Genomic DNA, 23,118 nt, shown 5'->3' with positions numbered 1-23,118 from the left:
CCTTGCGCTGATGTGTAATCTCATGGACTACTGCTGCAAGAATATTCAGCCTACATACTGAATGCTTCAGTGCAACATTTGTACAGTGACATACTCCACCATGAATATCCGAAACCATTAATGCCAGCATGTGTCACTAAGTAACACTCCCATTACTTCCAACATGATTACTGGATCCCTTCAGCCACCAATGAGCACAAAGAGCAAAAACGGGGAAAAAAAAACATGGTCAACGTACCATTGTTTACATCTGGGTTTCTTTGAGCAAGGGTTAAACTCTGACGGTGCAAGATGTCCTGCAAAGACAGCCACAGCGGATATGACTTTCATGCCACAAGCAATCGAGCACCAATGCGTGTTTGAGGTAATGATAACAGTAAACTTGGTGCTCAAAAAGTGTTCACAAAACCAGAAGCAGAATTTTGTAACACCAGCTACACTAAAAACAAACAACCACATTGAAAGCGAACGAAGTTCTGCTGGATTCTTGAATGCACATCAGCAGACACCTAGATTTTTCAAAGTTTACAGCTAAGACTAGATAACCTACAGACTGCAACAACTAGCACAACAAAACTGCTCAGCATGCTATGCTGCAGTACTGAGCACAACTAATTCAGGAGACATGTTTGGTTTAAGGGGGGTTTAACGTGACTCAGGCTATGAGGGAAACCGTAGTGAAGGACTTCGAAAATTTTGACCACCTGAGGTTCTTTGACGTGCACTGACATCGCACAGCACACGGACCTCTAGAGTTTCGCCTCCATCGAAATTCGACCAGTGCGGCTGGGATCGAACCCGCGTCTTTCGGGTCAGCAGCCAAACACCACAACCAGTGAGCCACCGCAGCGGCTCACAGACAAACAATACGATGAGAAGAAATGCACACAGAGAGGTTGTGCTTGACACTAGCTTTCTACAGATGGATGGGCATTAACGTCTTAATGGACACTTTTTTTTTTCCTAAAATGGTACCAAAATGATCATTCAGTGTAGGTAATGCTATCTGTTGGCTAATAAAAAAAAAAAAAACTTTTGGACGAGCCCCACTAGCCTTAAACCAGACACAGGGTGCCAGAAAACAAACGACAAGCTGCATTCGTCCAAGTCCACTAGGGGGTAAAACCGGAAGTTTAAAGGGAGCACTGGCCTACAGGACACGAGGGGAAATTTGTCACTAAACCAAGCAGATATGAAAAGGAAATTGAGCATACCATCCTGAGCTCGTCTGGAAGAAAAAATGAAGGTGCGTTGGCTTTGGGCTTCATGTGCTCTATGTGTGCTGGATTCCCTGGGTAGATCTGGTACTCGGGAACCAGGACGGGTTGGCCCTCTTCCGTCGAGTTGCTCGCCTCCTCGTGCTGATAAAAATAGGTGGTGCCACCCAAGAACTCCTGCAACAAGCATTCAGGGAAGTTCAATTCAGGCTGTGCTTCGACGAGGTTCTCTGCAGCTTATTTGTTTTCAATGTGTTTGCACAATGGCAGATCCATGCATTACTCCTCCAGCGGCACAAGCATCATTTTGTGCCAAACAACTGCCTAAACAATAGAGAGTTTTAGTATTGCGGGCTTTGCGTAATTGCGTGCATAGCGGAATAGCGGGTCCAGAGTGCGCATGCGCAGAACGCTAACAGGGAAATAGCGTTGCGGCAGTTGCGGCTTTTGCGCCCTTAGCGTGAAAACATGACGGCGTCCTTCCAAGCGAGAGCCACCCGCTTCAGCCGCTGTTTACCGCTTCCCGCATGTTTACCGCCCGCTTCTGCATGTTTACCGGCAACTAATGGTGTTGCTGCTTTTCGCTATGACTTACCTTGCTTCGACGATAATGTTTAAGCTGCAATTCAGCCCAGTTTTTGAGACACGCTCTCGATTCTGGAGCACGCAAGCCTAATGGAACCTCAAGCTACACTGCTACTGTCTGCAACTGCCCGAAACGCAGCCCAAACCTAGCACAAACGTCCGGAATGAAACAAAAACAGATTTGGAGCTTTTTCACGGTGTTTTATAGACTTAAATGATGTAAAGAGTTTATATTATATTTACAAAAGTTTTTTGAACATTAGACGTCATGTGATGGCAAATATTCTTGCTCGAACGGCTTATAGCACGAACGGCATTACCTTGGCTAGATGGCGCCACTGTTTTACGTTTTTTATTTCGTTTTATTTCAATTTCAGGGTCATGTTGCAGACGAAAATAAGCGCTGAAGCGATAATTTGTTTAAAAAACTCGGAAATCTTATACTTTGGCAAGTTAGCGGCAGTGTCCACCATTTTAGAACGACCGTTCGTATTCATGTCAAGCAGATGGCGTTTATCGTTTTCAAAACGCTATACTAAAACTGTATAAGTTTCTTGCGGCACTCTAACGTAATTTACCTTATGACCGCTAACGCAATACTAAAACTCTCTATGAATACTTGTCACTTGTGCTTGTATTCTTAAAATATGCAAAACATCATTATTAGCTTCCTTTCTTTCAGTTATTTCTTTTCTGCATTTTTTTTACCTCATTATTATCATCATCAACCTGATTACGCCCACTGCAGGGCAAAGGCCTCTCCCATGTCTCTCCAATTAACCCTGTCCTTCACCAGTTGCGGCCACCGTATCCCCACAAACTTCTTAATCTCATCTGCCCACCTAACTTTCTGTCGCCCCCTGCTACGCTTGCTTTCTCTTGGAATCCACTCAGTTACCCTTAAGAACCAGCAGTTATCTTGCCTTTGCATTACAAGCCCTGCCCAAGATTTCTTCCTCTTGATTTCGACTACGATGTCATTAACCCTTGTTTGTTCCCTGATCCACTCCGCCCGCTTCCGATCTCTTAACGCTACACCTATCATTTTTCTTTCCATAGCTCGCTGCATTGTCCTTAGCTTAAGCTGAACCCTCTTTGTTAGCCTCCACGTTTCTGGCCCATAGGTGAGTACCGGTAAGATACAGCTGCTGTATACTTTTCTCTTGAGGGACACTGGTAAACTGCCGTTCATGACCTGCGAGAACCTACCATATGCGCTCCACCCCATTCTTATTCTTCTAGTTATTTCCCTCTCATGATCCGGATCAGCTGTCACTACCTGCCCTTAATAGACATATTCTCTTACTACTTCCAGCACCTCGCCACCAACTGCGAACTGCTGTTCTCTTGCTAGACCTCATCCAACAACTATGCCAGGGCATAAAATGAACAACCACAACAGATTCCAAGTACAGATGGTAAAACACAACTGGCACAAATTCAGACAAATCAACCAACCTGATAAACTGTAGCTGGAGGAAAAGATTCCCGCTGGGGGTTCAGATAGCCTCCAGCTGACATGGGCGACTGGCTACGACGGCTCACGAGCGGTGAACCATCAGGGGACAAACCGGGACTTTCCATTTTCCCCAAGGACAGGCCCGACGGTCCGTCTGTACCAAAAGCCAGAAATTCTACATTTTAATACTTGTACCATGCAATGGGCTAAGTATGCGTAATACTTTGCTAAAGTACCACGGCCTGGCTAAAGGACACTGGTTAAGCTCACAACCTGCCGGTGAGCCATCGGCACAAAGCATCTCTCAAGCAGCTTGCATAAAATACAACACTGGAAAGTTTTCACAAGAACATTGCTACAAAAGACGAACTTAAAATAAAGAGTTGGCACTTTCATTCTGCAGGAACTTAAAGGAGCCTATTGCTGTACAAAATGAAGTAGTGACACATGGGAGATTCGGCCACTAGTGCGAATTTTTAAAGGTGCCTTGAAATGCTGCTACAGTGCTGTTATATTTGGATAACGCCCAGCCGTACAGGTGTAGTTGACCATTAAGCTTCCCTACATACAGCCATCTTAAAAACTCCCTCGATTTGACCATAGTAACAAAAACCAAAGGAAGGCGACCTTGGTTAACGCTATGTAAATCTGTGTGACACAAAAGTCAGCATAATGGTGTTGGAAAGAACTGTCCAAACTACTACAACAACTTGGTCAAACTTTCACGCTGATTACTCTGTCCGCAGAATGCCAAAAGCAAGACACCACACGTCCTTAGGAGGGTATCAATGAAATCATGCATCCTAACGCAACACAAAATAATTTGGTGAATGCAGCTACAGTTTTGACAAAAATGAGTCGATTTCACATCTTTTCTTGTGGCAAAGTTGCTGCACTGGGTTCACACCATGGAACAAAACAGTTTCGATTCCAAACGACGCTCTGCTTTTCAATGCTCACTGCCTATTACAGAAGTGTGGCCAACTTGTGCAAGACGTACAGCACCTTGTGCACAGAGAAATCAGCAAAGTAGACTGGAAAGAATTTAAATGGATATTGTGTTGTAGATTACGGAGAAGCCGCATTCTAACTCATACTCCTATAAAGAGAAGAGTCACAGAAAAATACGTTAAGGAACTCTTGCCACCATTTTAAGGACACAATTCACCATCCGTTAGTAGGCAGTACAGCACAAGTAACTGTGATAACAGCAAGCGCTACACAGTGCTCTGTTTAAGACAGTGCCTTGTTGAGCGAGTCGGTCAATCGTAATCAACAAAGGGTACTGCGAACATACACATAAGGATGAGAAGGGCATACAACAAGCGCAGACTGCGCTTGTTGTGCACCCTTCTCGTCCTTTTTTGTACGAGCCCTGTTCTAGTTGCTCAAAAGTCACAGAAAAGAAGGCAACCGGAAAATGATACTATACTTTAGGTTCAAGCAACTTTGCATATTTCTCAACTTTGTGCGGAGATGCCTTCAGAACTGTGCCGCCTGTTGCTGTGGCAAAAACTCAAGACGGCCGGGCCTCACATGAAGAAAGGTACAAGTTGCACCAATCTAAAAACCAGTTTTTCAAGTAAAGGCAAGTGAGACAATCCCAACTGCCTCCAGCAGCAGCTTAAATGAAATTAAACTTCAGTAATATTTGAGTTACCCTGTTTCTCACCCTATTATATCATGAACCCTAGATGAGTTTACATCCTTAGCCGACAAATGATGAGAGGCAAACAGCAGAAAATGATATCCGGGTAGCGTTACCCAACAAATCAAGCCCCCTGGCTCTAGAATGACCTGCCAAAAAGATAATGACATGCATGTTACGATGCAATGCTGACATCACAATCACACTTGAAAGAAACCCGATAAAGCAATGAAGGCCTGTAAAGGAAATATTGCTGCGCTTTTAATATGAAACGTCGTAGTCACAGGCAGGCAAGCAAGCAAAACAAGCAAGAAAGTTATGCCTCTCTATGTCTCAAAGCAACATTATGTGCTAGAAAACGGAAGAAGACTGCAACAAAGGTTCCCAGAGCAATTTTTACTGCCTGATGTTCTTTGGCAAGCATAGAAGTCCTAGTAAATTGGCCTTTTTGCTTCTTGCTAAAATGCGTGCATTACAGCTTTTGGGCCACTGCGATGGGTACTGAAAATTATACAGCACTATACGTGTGTTTTTCAAACAAGAAGTTAGAGACCTCATGCATTCCCAGTTGCTACTTGTGGTACTATGTACACATAAATGCACTTTTATCGGTGATAACAATGTTGTTTATAAGAAATAAAAATGAGAAAATACCTGCCTACAAAGATTACTGTTGAACATTTAGAACCCCTATGCACAACAGTACCCGGGGAGTGATGGTGCATATAGCTCCAATGTGCTACAGGCAGTCAAAAACACTTCTACGGCATTTCAAGAACTATGCAATCTTTTCACAGTACTGCATTTTCACTCCAATTGAAATAAGCTGAAAAAAACAGTAAGAAGCAAGTGAAGTGACAGCCCTACAATGTTAGCTACAGCCCTGATCCAACGTGTGAAACTTGCAGCTTGCTCCCCCCAGCACGCTCAGTACAGGCTTCAACTCTTCCACCAGTTAGGATTAAACCATGGTCCACTCTTATGGATCATGCTGCAGTGAAAGGGGCATCTCCTTCTACAAGTGGCTTAATGCCCTACATAACGTAATGACACACACTTTGTGGCTTTTATGATGCTAATAACCTGACAAACACTGCTTTGCACAAGACCTATCATGCACAAACCTAGCAGCCACCCTTCGAGGTAAGTTGCATACAAAAAAAAAAAAACAGTACATACTGCACCTTCACAAGCAAGTACCATTTTAAGATGCCATGAGGAAAATATAGGCTCGCTGCACCAAATTTAATTTCCTCAAAGAAATTCATTACACAAACTTATGATCATTACGCATACAGCAAGGATAAACGACAAGCTTATCCCTTTTCAGACTTCCTAGCACTGCTTAAGCCTAAACTGAAAAAATAAAAAAGAATACACCACAAACACCATGGAAACTCCTCCTCAGCCAGTTATTTTCTTGCTTTGCATACGATATATCCTATCCAGACAAATGCTGAGACATGTAATAGCAGCCCTGTGTAGATGCTGTTGCAAAAAAGGATGCAGATATGCGAGCTCGTTTTTCTACCAGGGTGATCTACCTTGACAACTGCTGCATGCAACAACGCCGAACCATAATTATGGTGCACATGAAGCATGCATTAACAGTCCCAATGCAGTAATATTCAAGCACACAAGAAACAGAAGACAATTCAAACTGCTATTCACTGCACCATCTGCAGCTAACGATAAAGAGCTCGCTTTCAAAGCACTTCACTTGTGCATAAGTGTCTATAGACCTCCTCCATGTTTGCAAACAAGCGAGGTGGCGCTGCAGTCGCTAGTGGGCTCGTGGTAGGCAAGAGGCTAGGGAGTGGCGTCCAGTTGAGGTGATGCAGAGCTGATTTTCAAGGCTTGAAGGCGCCTTTTGAGTTTCTGAGAATCATATCAATGGTTCATGCTTTCAACTTAGTATTCCTCGAAGTGCACGGGCTCGCGTTGGCCATGTACGGCGTATTTCGCCACAGTGTGTTGTATTACGGCTAGAAAGCGTTTCTGCCGTTGGTTTCTACCCTAGGCATGGATTAAAGTATTGTTTTTGACACCCTGCACAAGCAAGAATGATTTTACCTCGGGACAGTGGTGAGGGATGTACTGGCGTTTTTTCGGCCAAGCCGACGTGCGCTTACCGTCTGTTGACACACGTGTCACGCAGTGCGAAAAGTGGGGACAGCGTCGATCGTGTCCCGATCTCATCTGTCTCGCGTAACCGCTGTTTTTAGCCGTCAGATCAGGCACCAGCCAGGGCGACTTCTCCCCTTCTTAAACTGTCGATTTGGTGAAAAGTTTGGATTCCTGAAATTATATTCTTTCCTAGCCCTGGGTCTTCTGTTTGGTTACAAAAAATTATAGTAATATATTCAGTACAAATTCATAAAATTAAGGTTTTTAATTTGCGGTCGTCAAAAATTTTGAGGTAATGGGCATTCCGATGGTCCTGGCAGATGGCTAATTCGGCGGGTTTCCGACGACGTACCACCACAATGGTAGTATCACTACGAAGAACAGGGATCAGAGGTTTCGTTGATTTCAGTGCCGCATTTCTTTGACCAAAGCGAAAGCGAAGAGGCCATTAACGAGGGAATAAACTTAAAGGTTTTTGTGATCTACCACATTTTCTGATTGGCATCACTCACCCCTTCGTAAATTTGTAACGAATAGAAATAGAATGATTCTATTTGTCGCGAACGATTCCAGAGACGTTGAAGAGTGCAATAAGTCTCTCGATTTTTTTCCTACAGAAGCAGTAGTATGCTAGTTATTTTTATAAGAAAGGTACTGAGAATCTAAAAAAAAAAAGTAATACCGCCATCATAGAGAATAGGGCTTTGGGAACATGCTGGCATAAAAAATTTCCGCACTCTCTACTTAATTATTCAAGACCCAGGGTGACCTGCCGAGGGTCTTAATTATAAATATCCAAGAACTGTACCAGTTATAGCTGAAAATAAAACGCATCACTGAAATTAGCAGAGCAATTTCATATCTGCACCAAATTTGGTTACATATCTCATGCGTCAGTAAAGAAAACACATTTCATTGCCTCATCCCCTGTCAATCTCGCTACGTGCCTCTGTTGTAGCCCGCCTGCGGTTGCTTCTTTCCAAACCGGCTTCGCGATCATGTACTACTTCATGAAGCAGCTTATGACACATGCATGATGCAATGAAAAGCACATGGCTTTTATCACACTTAAAGTAAGCTGTTCGAAGCATGACAGCGTGACCGCGCAAGATTTTCACAACTTACCAGACTTCTTTCTACTCTAATCAAATAATTATGTCGGTCATGTTAAGAAGTATATATTGTCATGTTAAGAAGTTGAAGTATATATTAAATGCCCTAAAACGCGCCATTATAGGTTCGTATAACTTCTACACACATCATAACATGCTGTGCTATCAACAAAATAACGCACTCCTTGGTGGAGAGTGACCCTGCCGGAGCCCGTGCACATCAGCTCCGGGTGATAAATATGTGCGCAGCAACATAGATGCTTTTTCTTTTCCTTGTGCAATTTTAAGCGTACCATGCTGTTGTTCAGATGAATGAGCGCGGCAATTTCCCTGCTATGAAGTACGTTGCCTGGCAGCGCCGGTCGACACCCAGACTTCGCGCTTTTACTACCGCGGGACATTTTCTAATGCGGTATTTATATGCGAGAAACCTATTAAAGCTGATATAATTTTCCATTTTATGATAATACGCGGATAAACAACGACACAGCTGGTCAGTACATGCTGCTTCTGCAGTGCGCAGGCTTGATGCAGCCGCCGGTAGCTGCGGTAGGCACGGGCAGGCGGAATCTGTTTTGCCTACCACGCGAAAGTCGCTACTGACATCAGCGCCACCGCATCTCCGTGACGTCGCGGGGTGAAGGAGGTCTATACAGAAGATGAGAACAAATGCAGGGCTTACCAGGTGCTAACCGACTGTAAGGGCCACTGCCAGGCGTGACATTCAAACTCCCAGAAAACTGTGAGAATGATGGTGTACTTGTGCTGTGGGTTAACTGGCCAGGGCCCATCATGCTGTTCATGGGTACAAACTCCGCAGCACTGGGATTCGGTGTCTGCCAAAGACGAAGCAGTAAAGACAATAAGTGAACTATTACAAAACCAAATACAACTTGATGCCAAAAAACTGACAGATGCACAAATAGACGAACGACTGAGAACCTTCTCCTAGCAGAATATTTCCCTTGCTTCTTGCAGTAACCCCTCTAAAAGAAACCACTGGCTGTTATAGCTTGCACTTCACTCTCTGGCTCAATAACAAACAAATGGTTACTTCCCATTCCAGCAAAAGAATAAGTAATTCAACAAGAAACACTTGGGCACAGTGTACAAACCCTTAAAGCATGCATTTTAAGCACAAAATAAAAGCTAAAAAAACTTTCACCTTCCTCGCTGAGTCCAATGCCAATGAAGAAAGGGCACTTGTAATTTCATTTGGTGAGATGCTGTTTGACGATGAAAACATTTTGGATTTGTCCAATGAGGACGGTGAAATTGTGCGTGCAGATACCTGAAAGTAAAGAACTTACAGAAACAACACCCAGCCTGCACATATTCACTGGCAAGTGACCATCACATCAATTACACCAATCAGAACACACTGGCATTAATTATCACAGCAATGTGCACATTTAAAATGGTGGCACCATTTCATAAAGCCCAGCACTCACAGAGGGAAACGACATACAAGGCTTCTGAAGCAAGTTGGAGTCAGTGCTACAGTAAAAAGAAATGCGGCACACGTCATGCATCTTTAAGCGAGATTAAGAAAACGCGGATTCAGCTCAAGGTCACAAGTGGGGTGCCATGACCGCGACAGACTGAACGCGGTATTTTTTTTTTTTCGTTTAGCAAGAACAGCATGCGAAACTCTAACTATGCTCGTATAACAACGTAGACACTCACATTCATGTACGTTTTGAGTTTGGACTCGGCTGGAAGGTTCGATGGTGGCGAAAAAGCTTGAAAAACTGGGTCCAATGCGGGACTTGTGGTACCTGAAATTGGTACTATTCAGCACACCGTTATATGTCTGGGCCTCATCAATACTGGCGTGCCGCTTCTGACCTTTATTTTCATGTAGGCATGCCAATTTGAACGCTACAACGCAGAACTGCCGCTATCAACCAGTATGGGCCCTTATTTTTTTTTCTTTACATGAGAGGAGGAAAGCCGTACGTTCTGTTCAAGGCCTTCTGACCACTAACCCCGACAGCCAGCTCACTTGAACTAATCACAGCCAACAACTGGAGACACGCTTCCGACAGCACTGGTTTACACGTTAAAAGGTGGAGCCAACGCTTTGATAAAATGCGTTTCAAGCCCTCCACCCCCACGCGCTCGCCTGGCCCGTAAATCCTATGCCAAGCACACCATACGCCAAACGACCGCGGCCAGCTGACACTTCACGTGCCTTTGAATACGTTATATCAGCTAACGACCCTACCTCACAATACCTAATGAGTTCTGGGAGCTTGAAAACATAATCCACTGTAAACAAAGGCAGCCGAAGCTTGCGGCTGGCACAAAAACAAACAATGGTTGTTTAGCCTAGACAGGCCGTGAAGCTTTCAAAAGCATATCGGAGGACTTACTTGACATTGCGAGTCCAGATTGGAAATCATTAATGTTTACTCACGAATAAATCGTCAACGTGCAATTTTTCACAGAATTACGACCGCCATCTCGCATGCGGCAACTTCGAGACCTCTGTTGTTGTAACGTGCAGCTGTTCACGACCAGCGGTGGTGGTGCAGTGTGGGGAAGCTTGCGCGTTGCGCAACGCGGGTAGACTCGGTCACGCAGTCTGCCAGCAGTCGATATGACGCATGACTATGGCGAAGCGCAAACGGACGGTCTCACCTTCGGGTGTCCGCACCATGAGTGACAGCTGTGAATCGCGTATTCCCAGGTCAGTGTTCAAGCTAGGAGTAGACGGTCCGTGAAGGAATTGACACTCGGAACCGTAGAAACAAGTTCCCCCGGTGGCGAAGTAGCGACATATTGCGGTTTTCTTCGGCCCTACAAGGGAACCGTTCATGTTCCCGAGAAAGCCACGGCGGGTTTCAGGATTTCATCTCAACTCTCGTTTGGTCCATCAGCGCGTTTATGTAGTACATCACCTCGTTGCGGCTAAGGAAAGCACAAACATACACAAATGCACTAGTGTGCGATGCGCGCGCATCTCGGTACGTCAAGCGACTTCGTGACGTCGTGACCCCGAAACCATTCCGAAACGCCGAAACTCCCCCAAGTTCTCCGTCTGGCTGCGCTGTGACGCCACCGTCGCATGGCAGCTTGTCGCGATCAGCTGCTGGAACGATTATCAAAGCAGACTGGCCGTTTTGGCCGCATAAATAGCTTACACCCTAGAAATATGAACACATGCCGGAGTCTTCCGAAAGTTCAAATTAGTGGAAGGATTTCACTTACCTTCATACTTGAATATGCTTGTGAATGCTTGGTATCCAGTAGCTGCTTTCTGATCAGCTTTCCGCGACTGCAGAGCATCCTCATTAGTATCACATAAGGGCCATATGGCCGTTTTTTTTTTTTTTTAATTCTGAGAGTCGGGCATAAGGCGTAAATTAAGAACAGATGTTGGGGATGTAGGGCAATTTAAAAGTTTCAGCAAATGCAGCCCATTTCTACCAAGCGCCCAAAGTTCACAATGATTGTCTATAGTATCCACTGGCAATTGTACGACTTTGAAATGCACTTACGCTTACTCTGCAAAGATGTCACATTCAGCATGCAGCGAACTGCTATCCATCCATGGCAGGCCAGAGGCCTCAACATGGTTGGCGAGAAACACACAAGTAAAAATCCCAAATAGTGCCAGTTTATTGGTATCGTGTTACATGCAGAACATTTTGCAAAGCAAATATGAATGTTAAAGAAAAAAGAGAAAAGTTAACAGTAAAGGCAAACGCTGAAGTAAGGTGATCTTTTTTTTTTATTGTACACTTTTGTACACGAAAAATAAAATTTACTTATTTACAGGAATTCTATATACATACAAAGGCAGTCTGGGTCTGTACACAGTTCCATTTGTCCTATACCCGAGTCAGCTTTGACACGTTAGTGAGCTACACAGCAAGAATATTACCATACAGCATGTTTGTTTACGTATGCCAATTCAAGATGAAAGTGAATTGCACCTCACATTAACAAGTAAAACATAGTATTCCTGCTGTACCGAAAGCCTCGCTCCTGTTTTTAAATACCCTCATGACTTACCTACAAGTAAAAAGAAAAAAAAAATCCTTTTCATGTACACGAATATGGCAATGACCAAAGCACCATCAGTTGTTGCAGATGGACTAGCGTTAACCAACAAAATCAGGTGCATGTTCAGCAATGAGACCTGCGCTGTGCTTAGTCAGACTAACAAAAACATTAAACAGTGGTGGCCTGCGGCCAGCAGGAGTGGCCCCCTCATCACATTATGCAGCAGAGCCCCGAGAGCTCGTTCCCCCTCTGCACTGGTGGCAGTGACTGAAACCGCGGGTCAGGCGTGGGCGGCCGGAACTCTTCACTGTCGCTCGTTGACTCGTCGGGAGCAGGGGCCGGCTCGGTGCCACCCTCACCAGCGTCGGACACTTCGGTGGCTGTCGAGTGAGCGGCTGGGGGCACAGGCGAGGCTGGTGCCTGAATGCTCTCTGCCTTCACTTTCATCACAATGCCCCCAGTGCCTTTGACCACAACCTTTGGCTCAAACGTCTCCGGCGGGCGCTCCTCTTCAGCACCATTCTGTTCAGTGTCACTCAGAGATACCCCAAACTCCCCGAGATTATCGACCACCACTACGGGATCGTCCTGCATTTCGCTGCCAGCATGCTCATCTTTTATTATTGGCAATCCCCCCTCATCACCACAGGTGGCCTCCTCCTCCACCACCTCCTCCTCCTTTACAGCAGCGGCTTCATCCACCGCCATTTCCTCGGGCGGCTTCTCGTCGGCAGCACTTTGGACGGCAGGCTTCTCCTCCTCAGCGGCAGCTTCCCCAGCAGCTTCTTCCTGGTTGCTGGGGTCCACCACCATGGCCTTATCTTCCTCTTGAGCTTCCGGCTGAGCTTCGTCAGTCTCCATTTTGACGGGACTAGGTGCTTCTGCCGCCTGGAAGCGCCGAGGGCATCAGAAATGGGGAACACTTAGAGCAACCCCCCACCCACCTGGAGTTGGCAGCTCCACGAAGACGTCCTCCCATTCCCCCTATTCCTCACTTAACGAAGCCAGGGCCTACAGTCAGCGTTACTTTTTAATACCATACCACAGCCATGAAGTGCAAGATCGCAGTCACTAAGAATGATTGACTCAGCTAAAGGACACTACCTTCACAAGGCGTTAGTTTAAGTGCAAGTAAGCATGTGGCGAAAGAAAAACTAAGTAAAAAAAAAAAACGATAGTTCACTGGGAGCTTAACACAGGCAACAAGCCTTGATTCCAAGCACAGACTTGCGTGCTTAGAGTGCATCAAGAGACGCTCAAGGCCAGTTGTTCTCTTCATATTCTTGTTTTGCACGGCCAACCAGCAAAGACTCGGCAATAGACATGAGCCACGGCATCTTTTATTAGCCTCATTTGTTGCAACAGTACTTTCAGCTTGAAAAAAAATCGCCAATTTCATGGAACCAAGGAAAGAAGAGAAGCATGAGTAGAAAAGAAAGAACAAACAACAAACTACCACCATAGAGGTCACTCTTCCACTTGCCACAGCCGCTGGAATTGCTGCACAGGTCGCAACACTATAAAACAACTGTTTACTGAACTGAACAAGGAACTCGCTAATACTTAAAGAACACTGCAGAAAACAAAATGCCAACTCAAGAAGTATAAAGCAAAAATTTACCCTTTTGAAGTCTTCATAGCAGGCCGGGTGGTAAACCTGCCAATAAAGCAGTGCATTTTGCATTAACAAAGAGGGCAGAACTATACTTAAATAACAATAAAAAAATTGGTTTGATTTGCTACAGTCAAGTAAGCACATCAATTCCACCAGCTTTCACTAAAATGATGCAACTGGAGAGTGGGATACCATTTGGGCATAGCTGTGAAATCCATCCTAGAAACAAAATGCTGCCATGCAAAACTAGACTGGAGTTCCCACAGCTGGCTAGTAGAGCACACTATGCCTTAATGTCTTTCATGAGTTCTGCAGCTGATGGCTGATCTAGTATTACACAACCAACAGTGGCATGGCATTTCAGAGAGTTCCTGCCAATACTGTGGCAATGCAGAATTGCAATCAGACAACTGAGTCACTTGATACCCATTCATGACAAAAAATGGTACAATAAACTGCGAAACACACCGGAAAAGGCAACAAGGAAAAGCACCCTGTGTGCAACACATGTCGAATTAAGGCAACTGGGCTAGTTGGTAGCCGTTTAAGTTAAAGGACAGATAAAAAATGGAACCCACCAGAGGAGCACAAATATGAAACACACCGAGAGAAGACTCGCAAAACGAAAGACACCAAGAGAGAGCCCAAAGAGATGAAAGAGGCATGGTCGAGAGTTCCGTCATCAGCACAGAAGCCAAATGTTTAAAGGACATAATGAAGAACAGAGAGCAAAAATAACTAGAACATCTTAAAATCAGTACGACACACAAGACAAGCAAGAAAGGAGACAGAACAAGTGCTAGCAGCGCATTCATTTTTTTTTTTTTTAAGAAGCTGATCTGATGTTTCAGCATAAAGGGCAAACCATGCATGAGACAGCAGAAGCCTCTCATTTAGCTAAGAAAGGCAACAAGTGTGTTAGCCATACCTTGCTTAGTTTGATGGTTCACAAAAAAGAGAGAGTGAACAGAAAAAGGAAGTGGAGGCTGTTCTGTGTGTTCAATGTGAAGTTAAAAATGTGTTGGTAGTTGAAGAACTTCGTTCTTCACTGTAGCCTCGTATATCACAATGAATATTATGAATTTAATGCACCAACTTACCCAATAGCCAACTTAGTGGGAATAATTACCGCAAACTTCGCACTGACACTAGCGCAACCTGACAGCCAAAAAATAGAGCTGCCAACAAAGCGTACGAATTTGCTGGTGTATAATTACAGTTATAGTTACACTTCACCATGGGACTGAATGCAAAAACCAGACATGCTGCCAAGCATCCACGAGACAAAAAGTGCAAGAAATGCCAGCTGCAGATAATCAGTCTCATGGAAGGTGCGAAAAAACGCATGGGAGGACAGCTTTTCATTTTCCAGCCCCTACTTGAGGCCAGGATGCAACCAGTCCTGAGCTCCTGAAAGGGTTTTGACACCACTGCAATCTTTCCTACTGGGGAGTTTCCTTTCCTCAGCATTTCGCAAGTTCCACGGCCAAGACGCACTGCATGCTATTTGACTTTCAACACCGGAAGTACTGAACTTCCCACCGCACAACATTCCCTGCACAGAAACCGAGGACAGCTGCAACAAATTTTTGTTCTTGATAAAATTCAACAGTGATTTCTTGTGGCTCTGCTGGCATTCACACAGCAGCACAAGACGTATTTGTCACTGAGAAGTTTGCTCTAACTCTCGATGTTGAGCACATTGGAGAGACTGTGACCGCCGAATGGAAGCGGCTGGTGGCGTGGCCCAGCCTCAGAGATCAGCGTAAGTCAACATCATTGCAGGTAGTTAATGAAAACAGCAAAATGCGGGTACTGATATCCATCCACCTTTCATTTCCCAGTCTTTTCTAGCTGTTAAAAGCTTTGTTATCAGTGAAAGTAGCGCTCTAGTAGTTACGATACAGTGATCACTAGATTCATGTCACTCCCAATGCATCTTTCTGAAAGCTGCCACACCACTGCTTCAAAACCAATGAGGCAGCAACCTGGGGAGGAAACTGTCACAGCCCAGCTGAACATCCCCTTACCTTCTTGTACAACATGCACAACAGAGCATCATGCAAGCAATAAAAGCTGTGCTATCCAAGATATTTCCAACAGCCAAAGTCACATGAAGCAGTACTGAAAACCTTCTCACGGGTCCTCCTGTTGGCTTGCTCTTAGGTGCACACAAGACCAGCACATACAGCGGACCTTTGTTAATTCAAACATCTGGTTTATACAAACTGACAGTTTGGTTGCATCAATATCAGGTGTATTAAAAAGGCTCCCCTTGTCTCAAACTCTACATAATTTGAACAAACTTTCAGTCCCCTTCAAGTTCGAATTACCAAGAGTCGGTTGTACATTTGTAGCTGCTTTGTGCCACAGAGCAGATAATATAATAGATTTTCTGCCTTTGCAGCAGAAGCTACTGTGTTTGACACTGCTGACACACGAACTAAAGGGAGAAGAGAGACACTTGCTTTATTCTCGATGCGAATGGCATCCTTGAAGTGCCACTGTTCCTCCTCTTCAGCCCAGAAAAGCTGGAAAGCCTCTTCACACACTGCACATGTCTGAAAAAGACAGCAATGCCACCACAATTTTTCTAAGCGTTGTGCTCATCTCTTTAAACATCCCGTACACAAACTAGCTCAGTGAACAGGGCCACTAACAAAGTGCGAACAGTTTGCAGGGGCACAGAAAAATTAAAAACGAGAAACCATATTGTACCAATGAGTAAAGAGTGCAATAATCGAAGTCATTTTTCCATTTTGCACTTAGTAGCAATTTTACATCCCTCGGAATAGCAACATTCAAGGTGTGAATATTATGGATCGATAAACTTTGCCAAATCATAAATTTTTTAAAGCAAGATTGAACAATTTGGCTTTTATTACAACAACAGCAAACAGTATGCATTCAGCCTCTCTTAGCAAGCAAAACAACGTCTCTATCTGTCCTAGATGCTGAGATATTGGCTTACTAAGACGACAAGATGACCTAAGTTTTCGTGCCGTTAAATCGTCTACTCCTGCGCAATTTAGCCCACACAGTGATCTGAATTTAATATTATGGTCAAAATACTGACTTCCGGAAGGAAAAACCTGGTTGAGTAGGAACACCACAGCTGTAGATTCCAAAAATGTCACTTTTTAGAAAATTGATTCTAGAATTAGCACTTCGCAAAAGCTTCCCTTGAGTACACGCAATAATTAAGGCTAGCAGAAAGCACCATTTCATTTTGTATAAAGTGCACTGATGTTATAATGCGATGTCGAATTTTGTAGTCAAGGAATGGCACTATGCAAGAAATGTACTATCGGGGACAAAAGTGGTCTACTCCACGCGGCGGGAGCCGGAGCAACGGGAAACTGCGTTGCAACGCCATCTAAAGGCGGCATCTGGGATCAAGACAGCCAATGCGCGACCTTTATTATCAGCAGGCATGTTGCTTGGCTCGCTTCAATGTTTCGTGCTTTAGCTCAGCAAAATGCCACAGTTTTCCATTGCTCCAGCTCCCGCCACGTGGAGTATACCACTTTTGTCCTCAATAGTATAGCATGCCTCAATAAAGACAGAACTGTTAATGACACTTCGAAATCTGCCATAGGCATAGATGACAAAAAAAAAAAAAAGTGCAACCAACTTAAACTATAAATGCTTGAATTTCTTTTTCAAGAAGAAATAGAAAAATTGGTTACTCCCGTAGTACTTGGTCATTCAGAAAAGCAGGCCCTGAATTCGGCATGAGAAAAAAATGCCTGTGGTGAGCAAGATGAACTGAAGTGAGAACAACACCAAAACGTACACTTCCAGTCTCGTCACCAGAGGCGGGGACACTCTTGATGGTTGCGGGCGAGTTGGTGCTCTGGTCCTGTTCCACCGTGGCCTGTTGCTCAAAGAAGCTCCTCGCTGCCAAAGCAAAGCAAGAGAAGAAGCGCCATGGCCATGAAGCAGTGGTCGATACACCGATTTCATCAGCAATTTCACTGCGTCAGAACAGCCAAAGAGGCCAACGCACTGACACTGACATGACATTTTCAGCAGACACAGCTGAACCATAGTAGAGATCACCTCAGCTTCACACTACCTACTGTCGTCCTTTTAATGTGTTCACGCTAGCAAATGACAATATCAAAAACTTGGCTAAAACTCCCAGCAACTACTCCTTGCACTATAGTCAAGCACAAGTAAAGAAAAAAAGTGGCTTTTCCCTGTCAAAGGACCTCCTTTTAGTCAATGGAGTCTGCCAATTCTCACGAACCTATCATGGGTAGTGCGACAATAGACGGATTGGCATGACAATAGGGAGGGTACTATCCCCTTTTACTATACATTGTCACACTAGTAGGATCATGAGAATCGGCCAACACGAGTGGCTGGAAGAGGGTCCTTTGAGAGAAAAACCACTTTTTTTCTTGACTTGCATCCAATCACTAGGAGATAAAATAAGCAAACAAATGTCGCCACCTCAAAGCATAGTGAACCAGCCCTGGTGGCAGCTGCAAAGTTAAGTCTCCCCAGGAAACACATTTGCGTGTGTGATGCCAATGAGGTGAAATCGACCCACCCCAACCGTTCCAGAACAACCGAACCAGCTCAAGACAGGCAGGCAAGTAAATATACCTCTTTCTTCCAGGTCTTCAATCTCTTCAAATTGAATCCAGTCCTGCACAAATGAGAAAAAAGAAAAGTTGTTTATGCAGTAACGCAAGAGAGACTGTGCAAGCGCAGGAAAAACAAACTGTGGGATCTCTGCGGGATCTCACATTTCTAGATTTGGTGAAGGAGCAACACAACCGCAGAGATCAAGCATGCCTGACCAAGCTTTTACGTTTACTCTGCAGTGTCGGACAGTTTGTGACGAGGCTACGCACCTCCACCTCGTAGAACCACTTGCGGGAGAAGGCCTTCCGGGCGCCGTCCTTGTCCCTCCGATTGGCCCTGAAGTGCCAGTCCAGATGCTGCCGATACTTCTCGCACTTTTCGTCCGTGAAGCGCAGGCCGCAGGAGGCGCACTGGGTGCCCACGTGCAGGGCGTTGATCACGCTCGGATGCTTGCTGCACGCAAAGGGGGGGGGGGGGGGGGGGGTCACAGCGGCACAACACTCAACAGTACAGGAAAAACGCTTCAGCGACATATACTGCCACCCCAACTAACACTCTGTCGGATCTCTCAATGTTTACGGTTCGAGTCTGAAAGAAGAAAGTAGACAAAGGGCTGCTTCTCACCCTCTCGGCAGCCTTGACTGTTTCCGCATAAAAGTTCAAAGCTGATCAGAAACCGATAAAACACAACAGCTGAAAGTTGAAGCCGCTGCGTTATCTCTCTTATTAAGATTACCGTGACTACACACAAGTGGCTTACTCAGCTCCTTTTTCTACAAGAAGAAAGGAAGGATTGAAGGAGGTGTGCAATAGTATATCAGCAACCTCATATCTAATGGTGCTGTGTTAATCCTAGTGACACCACGCCACTGACAGCTCAGGCTGGGTGCATTCTGAAATGTACCAGCCACCTCATTGTGAACCCTTAAATAAATAAGCAAGGACACGAAAGCAAAATACCAGCCAGCTCAACACATGCTGCATCTGCCTAGACATGGGGCTCAAGCTTTGATGTCATACCACTGCACCAGCCAGCAGGCAAAGCATGCTAATGAGGAGAGCTCTCACATCTTGAGCTGGTCTGTCCTGGAGAAACTGAGCTGGGGAATTCCTTCCACAGGCTTCTTTGGCTCCTGTCTGCCATGGTCTCCCCGTGCTCTCCTCCTTTTCTTCTTCTGCAAGTGGCCACCCGCTGGCTGGTACTGCTCTCCCGACTGAGCCCCCTGAGCCCCGGCCGTGCTTCCAGCACCCGTGCTCTGCTTCAGGATTCCCGCGGCGACCAGCTTCGAGAAAAGCTCACCCACATTCACGTCCAGGGCCGGTGGCTGGCCCGGGGCAACTGGAGGAGGAAAAAAAAAAAAAATGTTCACCACTGCTGGGACAGTACCATTACTCCAATGCGTGCATTGCGGTTTCAGCAGCTCACACGCTACATTAACCAGCATTCTGACAAGACTATGAATGCAAGAGCAGCAGTCAAAGCTCCCACCTTCGTATCACCTGCAGTGGCATGGAAATGCATAGGTACACAGTGCACTTCGGCCAGGGCATTTTACAAATTTGTGCCGCACCGAAATTTGCACCAGTCGTGATCGTACTGTCAAGATTCTACTCCACATGCATATTGTTGATGACCAATTTTTCTGAATCCGTGGGATAAAAAAAGAAAACAAATGGACGAATAATCGAACAGCCCAAAAAATCCTTAAACTTAAAAAAAAAAGAAATTCTAATTTTCCATGCTAAGCTCGCAATAAATATTAGCTGGTATATGACACAGGAATGCTTTCGTCACGTCCACACTGCACTTGTGTGCAACACAACTCGCTTCACCATTGCCAAAACATAACACGGCCACGGACGCAGCAACAAATGCCCTTTGCCATCCAATGCGCGAGGTGAGGGCGGCTAAGACTGACGATGGTCGCTAAGAGAAACTCATGGGAAGAAGAGTGTGGAAGCAAGTGCTTTTAACTGCTCCCAGCATCCTACTACAAGGGAATGCAGCCAATGCAGTCCATCCGTCACAATGCAGCAGAGGCTAGGCAAGAAAGATACGGGTTCATTTGTCCCCAAACCATAGGGGTGTAGACAGGTGAAGAGGGTAAGTTGAAAAGAGGGTGCAAAATCACTAGTGCAGAGGAGCCCATGCCCCCAAGGCATGGAGACAAAGGACTATCTCCATTTCTTTCCTACCTAGCCTCTGCAGCAATGCAACCGCGACATCATGGACGGCATTGGCTGGAGGGCCCTCCTTAGAAAGGCATTCACCATTATTGACTTGTAGCTAATTATAGGTGGGAACAAAGAGCATTGCATTACCTCGAATGTCAACAATGAAACACAGAAATCGCAAAGCCTACCGAAGCTAATCCTCCCAATTAAAACTGTCTGAATTCAAAGACGGCACCTTCCGCGGTGGTGACGGCGGCGAAGCTCGGCCTGTTCAATGCAGCGATGTTTACTCGCATATTTGTCATGCTGCAAAATCTAACCTTCGGACTCCACAGAGTGCGAAATATTGGTTAGGAATAAGTACGTGTTCGAACCTATGAGGCACGTCACGATTCCTCACTAAAGCCCGAAATATATCACAAGTCCAAATTATCGGAGTCAGAAAAATCAGTCTGCTCCTGTAGCATGGAATCTGGAACAAGTTTTTGTCCATCAAGCTTAGAATCACTAAATTGTTCAGTACAATGAAGAAAACGAATCTGGAAGACCTAGATGGCTAGCAGGCAAAAAATTATTCAGGTAAATACATCTTCAACCGTACAACAGAGACAAGAAAAGTGCACTAAATCTGTCTGGCAATATGTTGCACACTCAAAACAACAAAGGTGAAAGTTGCACAAAAGAAGATCAAAGGCCACATCGTACCCTGTGAAGGTGGCTGTAGTGCAGAGCCTTCCATCTGAGTTGGGAATGGACTTGGCAGCGTGACTGCTGGAGCCATGCCTGGCTGGAGCGGTGGCTGCTGCATTGGTGGCTGCATTGGCGGTTGCTGCATGGCCGGTGGCTGCATGGCCGGTTGTTGCATGGCCGGTTGTTGCATGGCCGGTTGTTGCATGGCCGGTTGTTGCATGGCCGGTTGTTGCATGGCCGGTTGTTGCATGGCCTGTTGTTGCATGGCCGGTTGTTGCATGGCCGGTTGTTGCATGGCCGGTTGTTGCATGGCCGGTTGTTGCATGGCCGGTTGCTGCATGGCCGGTGGCTGCATGGCCGGTTGCTGCATTGGTGGCTGCTGCATGGCCGGTTGCTGCATTGGTGGCTGCTGCATTGGTGGCTGTTGCATGACTGGTTGTTGCATGGCCGGTTGCTGCAAAGCTGGCTGCTGCATTGGTGGCTGCATGGGTGGCTGCTGCATTGGCTGTGGTTGACCTGACGCCACCATGAACACAGGCGGTCGGGGGTGTGCATCCGGCCCCACTAGGTGTGGTCGGGGGGCCATGGATGGCAGTGGAGGAGCCAGGCACGGGCCCAGCAAAGCCTGCGGGGGTGGTGGTGGTCCCCCAAGCCGGGGAATTCCACCAGGTTCTCCAGGGGCAAAAGGTGGCCTGTTGCATGGATACTGCGGCTGCAGGAAGCCTGGCCGAACCTCCCCAACCCTGTGGACAGACAGGAAAGCATGTGCAAGACAATGAAGGCCCGCCAACGATCATGGAGTCATTATAACACTCACTACAAGTCAAAATTTGGCACACTTGATAGAACTACTGCTAACATTTAAGGAAGAGCACTGTCGCTGTTCCTTGCTTTCTTTTAAACCAATTCAGGCAGCAAGGAACTGACAATACTGACAACTATCATCATCGTCATCAGCCTGACTACGCCCACAGCAGGGCAATGGCCACTCCCATGTCTCTACAATTAACACTGTCCTTTGCTAGATGTGGCCACCTTATACCCGCAAACTTCTTAATCTCATCCGCCCACCTAATTTTCTGCCGCCCCCTGCTATGACACTTAAGCTCTGCCTTAGGGCTGCGACGTAATAGCGTCAGTACCCACATACGCAGAATTCGTCATTCTCTACTTCACAATCTTCGATCCCAGTGAGTCCTCATACAACTCCTGGTGCAGCAGGTTGTGAGGACGCCACAAGGTCCCGTGACAGTTGCTTCTGTTGGGGTTTTTCATTGATTTTTTGCTCACGGTCAACAACACCGACAACAGACGCCAACGATGGCGCCAACTTTTATGCGACATGGGCTCCTTATTGCAATCGCATTAAAACCATGTTTCTTCTAATTCTGCAGATTCTTCATGAACCTCACCTTAACAAGGTGCCAATTTTTCACAGCCTTCAGCCTATAATCATTCCTACTGATTTTGAACAGGCAGCTTACCCCATATGATGAGGGTGCAACTGTGGCTGGGGGAAGTCCTCACGGAAGTAAGAGGGGTACTCCTTGCTGCCAAAACTCGGCTGCTGATTGCCCCTCCTACCTGGGCCCACTACCGGCATGCCATGACCCGCCATGAAGTCATTCCTGCGAACACATGAACAGAATCCCCCATGAAACACAACGGCCTGCTAAGAGCCCACATAATGTGTACTCTGCAGTGGTTGCGGTGACATCACTCGTGATGTTCAGAAGAAAACATCCATGCCTGCTGTAACATGCCTGCTATAACCTTAGTCACGTTAGAGAATTTTGACCTAACAAGGCACAAGAATCACAACTGCTTGGAATGCACAATGAGATCTATAATGCAGAAGTTATCGAAAATCTGCTCCAATAGTG

General features: G+C 45.8%; 2 protein-coding genes across 11 annotated transcripts in view; both read right to left on the bottom strand.

The window, feature by feature from the left end:
• PAN3 (Poly(A) specific ribonuclease subunit PAN3) overlaps nt 1-11,153 on the bottom strand; it is a 36,231-nt gene extending 25,078 nt beyond the window's left edge. The window contains exons 1-7 of one of the 3 annotated variants that reach the window (XM_089566567.1): nt 10,792-11,153; nt 9,835-9,926; nt 9,314-9,439; nt 8,831-8,984; nt 3,261-3,415; nt 1,215-1,394; nt 239-296 (exon numbers count right to left, since the gene is read on the bottom strand). In XM_089566567.1, the coding sequence (XP_089422693.1) occupies nt 239-296; nt 1,215-1,394; nt 3,261-3,415; nt 8,831-8,984; nt 9,314-9,439; nt 9,835-9,926; nt 10,792-10,969 (943 nt within the window). In that variant the 5' untranslated portion in view covers nt 10,970-11,153. Of the gene's footprint in view, nt 1-238; nt 297-1,214; nt 1,395-3,260; nt 3,416-8,830; nt 8,985-9,313; nt 9,440-9,834; nt 9,927-10,523; nt 10,741-10,791 lie in introns of those variants that run through there. The other 2 variants (XM_089566568.1, XM_089566569.1) reach the window with 2 other exon arrangements.
• A 601-nt stretch (nt 11,154-11,754) lies between these two features.
• The window catches only part of LOC149372170 (uncharacterized), a 41,518-nt gene continuing 30,154 nt past the window's right edge, over nt 11,755-23,118 (bottom strand). For all 8 annotated transcript variants that reach the window (XM_089566566.1, XM_089566559.1, XM_089566565.1 and 5 more), the window contains 9 exons: nt 22,720-22,863; nt 21,251-21,978; nt 19,439-19,709; nt 18,640-18,823; nt 18,389-18,431; nt 17,571-17,674; nt 16,243-16,335; nt 13,781-13,816; nt 11,755-13,047 (listed from right to left, as the gene is read on the bottom strand). In XM_089566566.1, coding sequence (XP_089422692.1) covers nt 12,370-13,047; nt 13,781-13,816; nt 16,243-16,335; nt 17,571-17,674; nt 18,389-18,431; nt 18,640-18,823; nt 19,439-19,709; nt 21,251-21,978; nt 22,720-22,863 — 2,281 coding nt within the window. In that variant the 3' untranslated portion in view covers nt 11,755-12,369. The remainder of the gene's footprint in view (nt 13,048-13,780; nt 13,817-16,242; nt 16,336-17,570; nt 17,675-18,388; nt 18,432-18,639; nt 18,824-19,438; nt 19,710-21,250; nt 21,979-22,719; nt 22,864-23,118) is intronic.

Source organism: Amblyomma mixtum, chromosome 1 (genome assembly GCF_055824585.1).
Source record: "Amblyomma mixtum isolate Tamu chromosome 1, ASM5582458v1, whole genome shotgun sequence".
Taxonomy (NCBI): domain Eukaryota; kingdom Metazoa; phylum Arthropoda; class Arachnida; order Ixodida; family Ixodidae; genus Amblyomma; species Amblyomma mixtum.
This window is presented reverse-complemented; position numbering and strand designations above follow the sequence as displayed.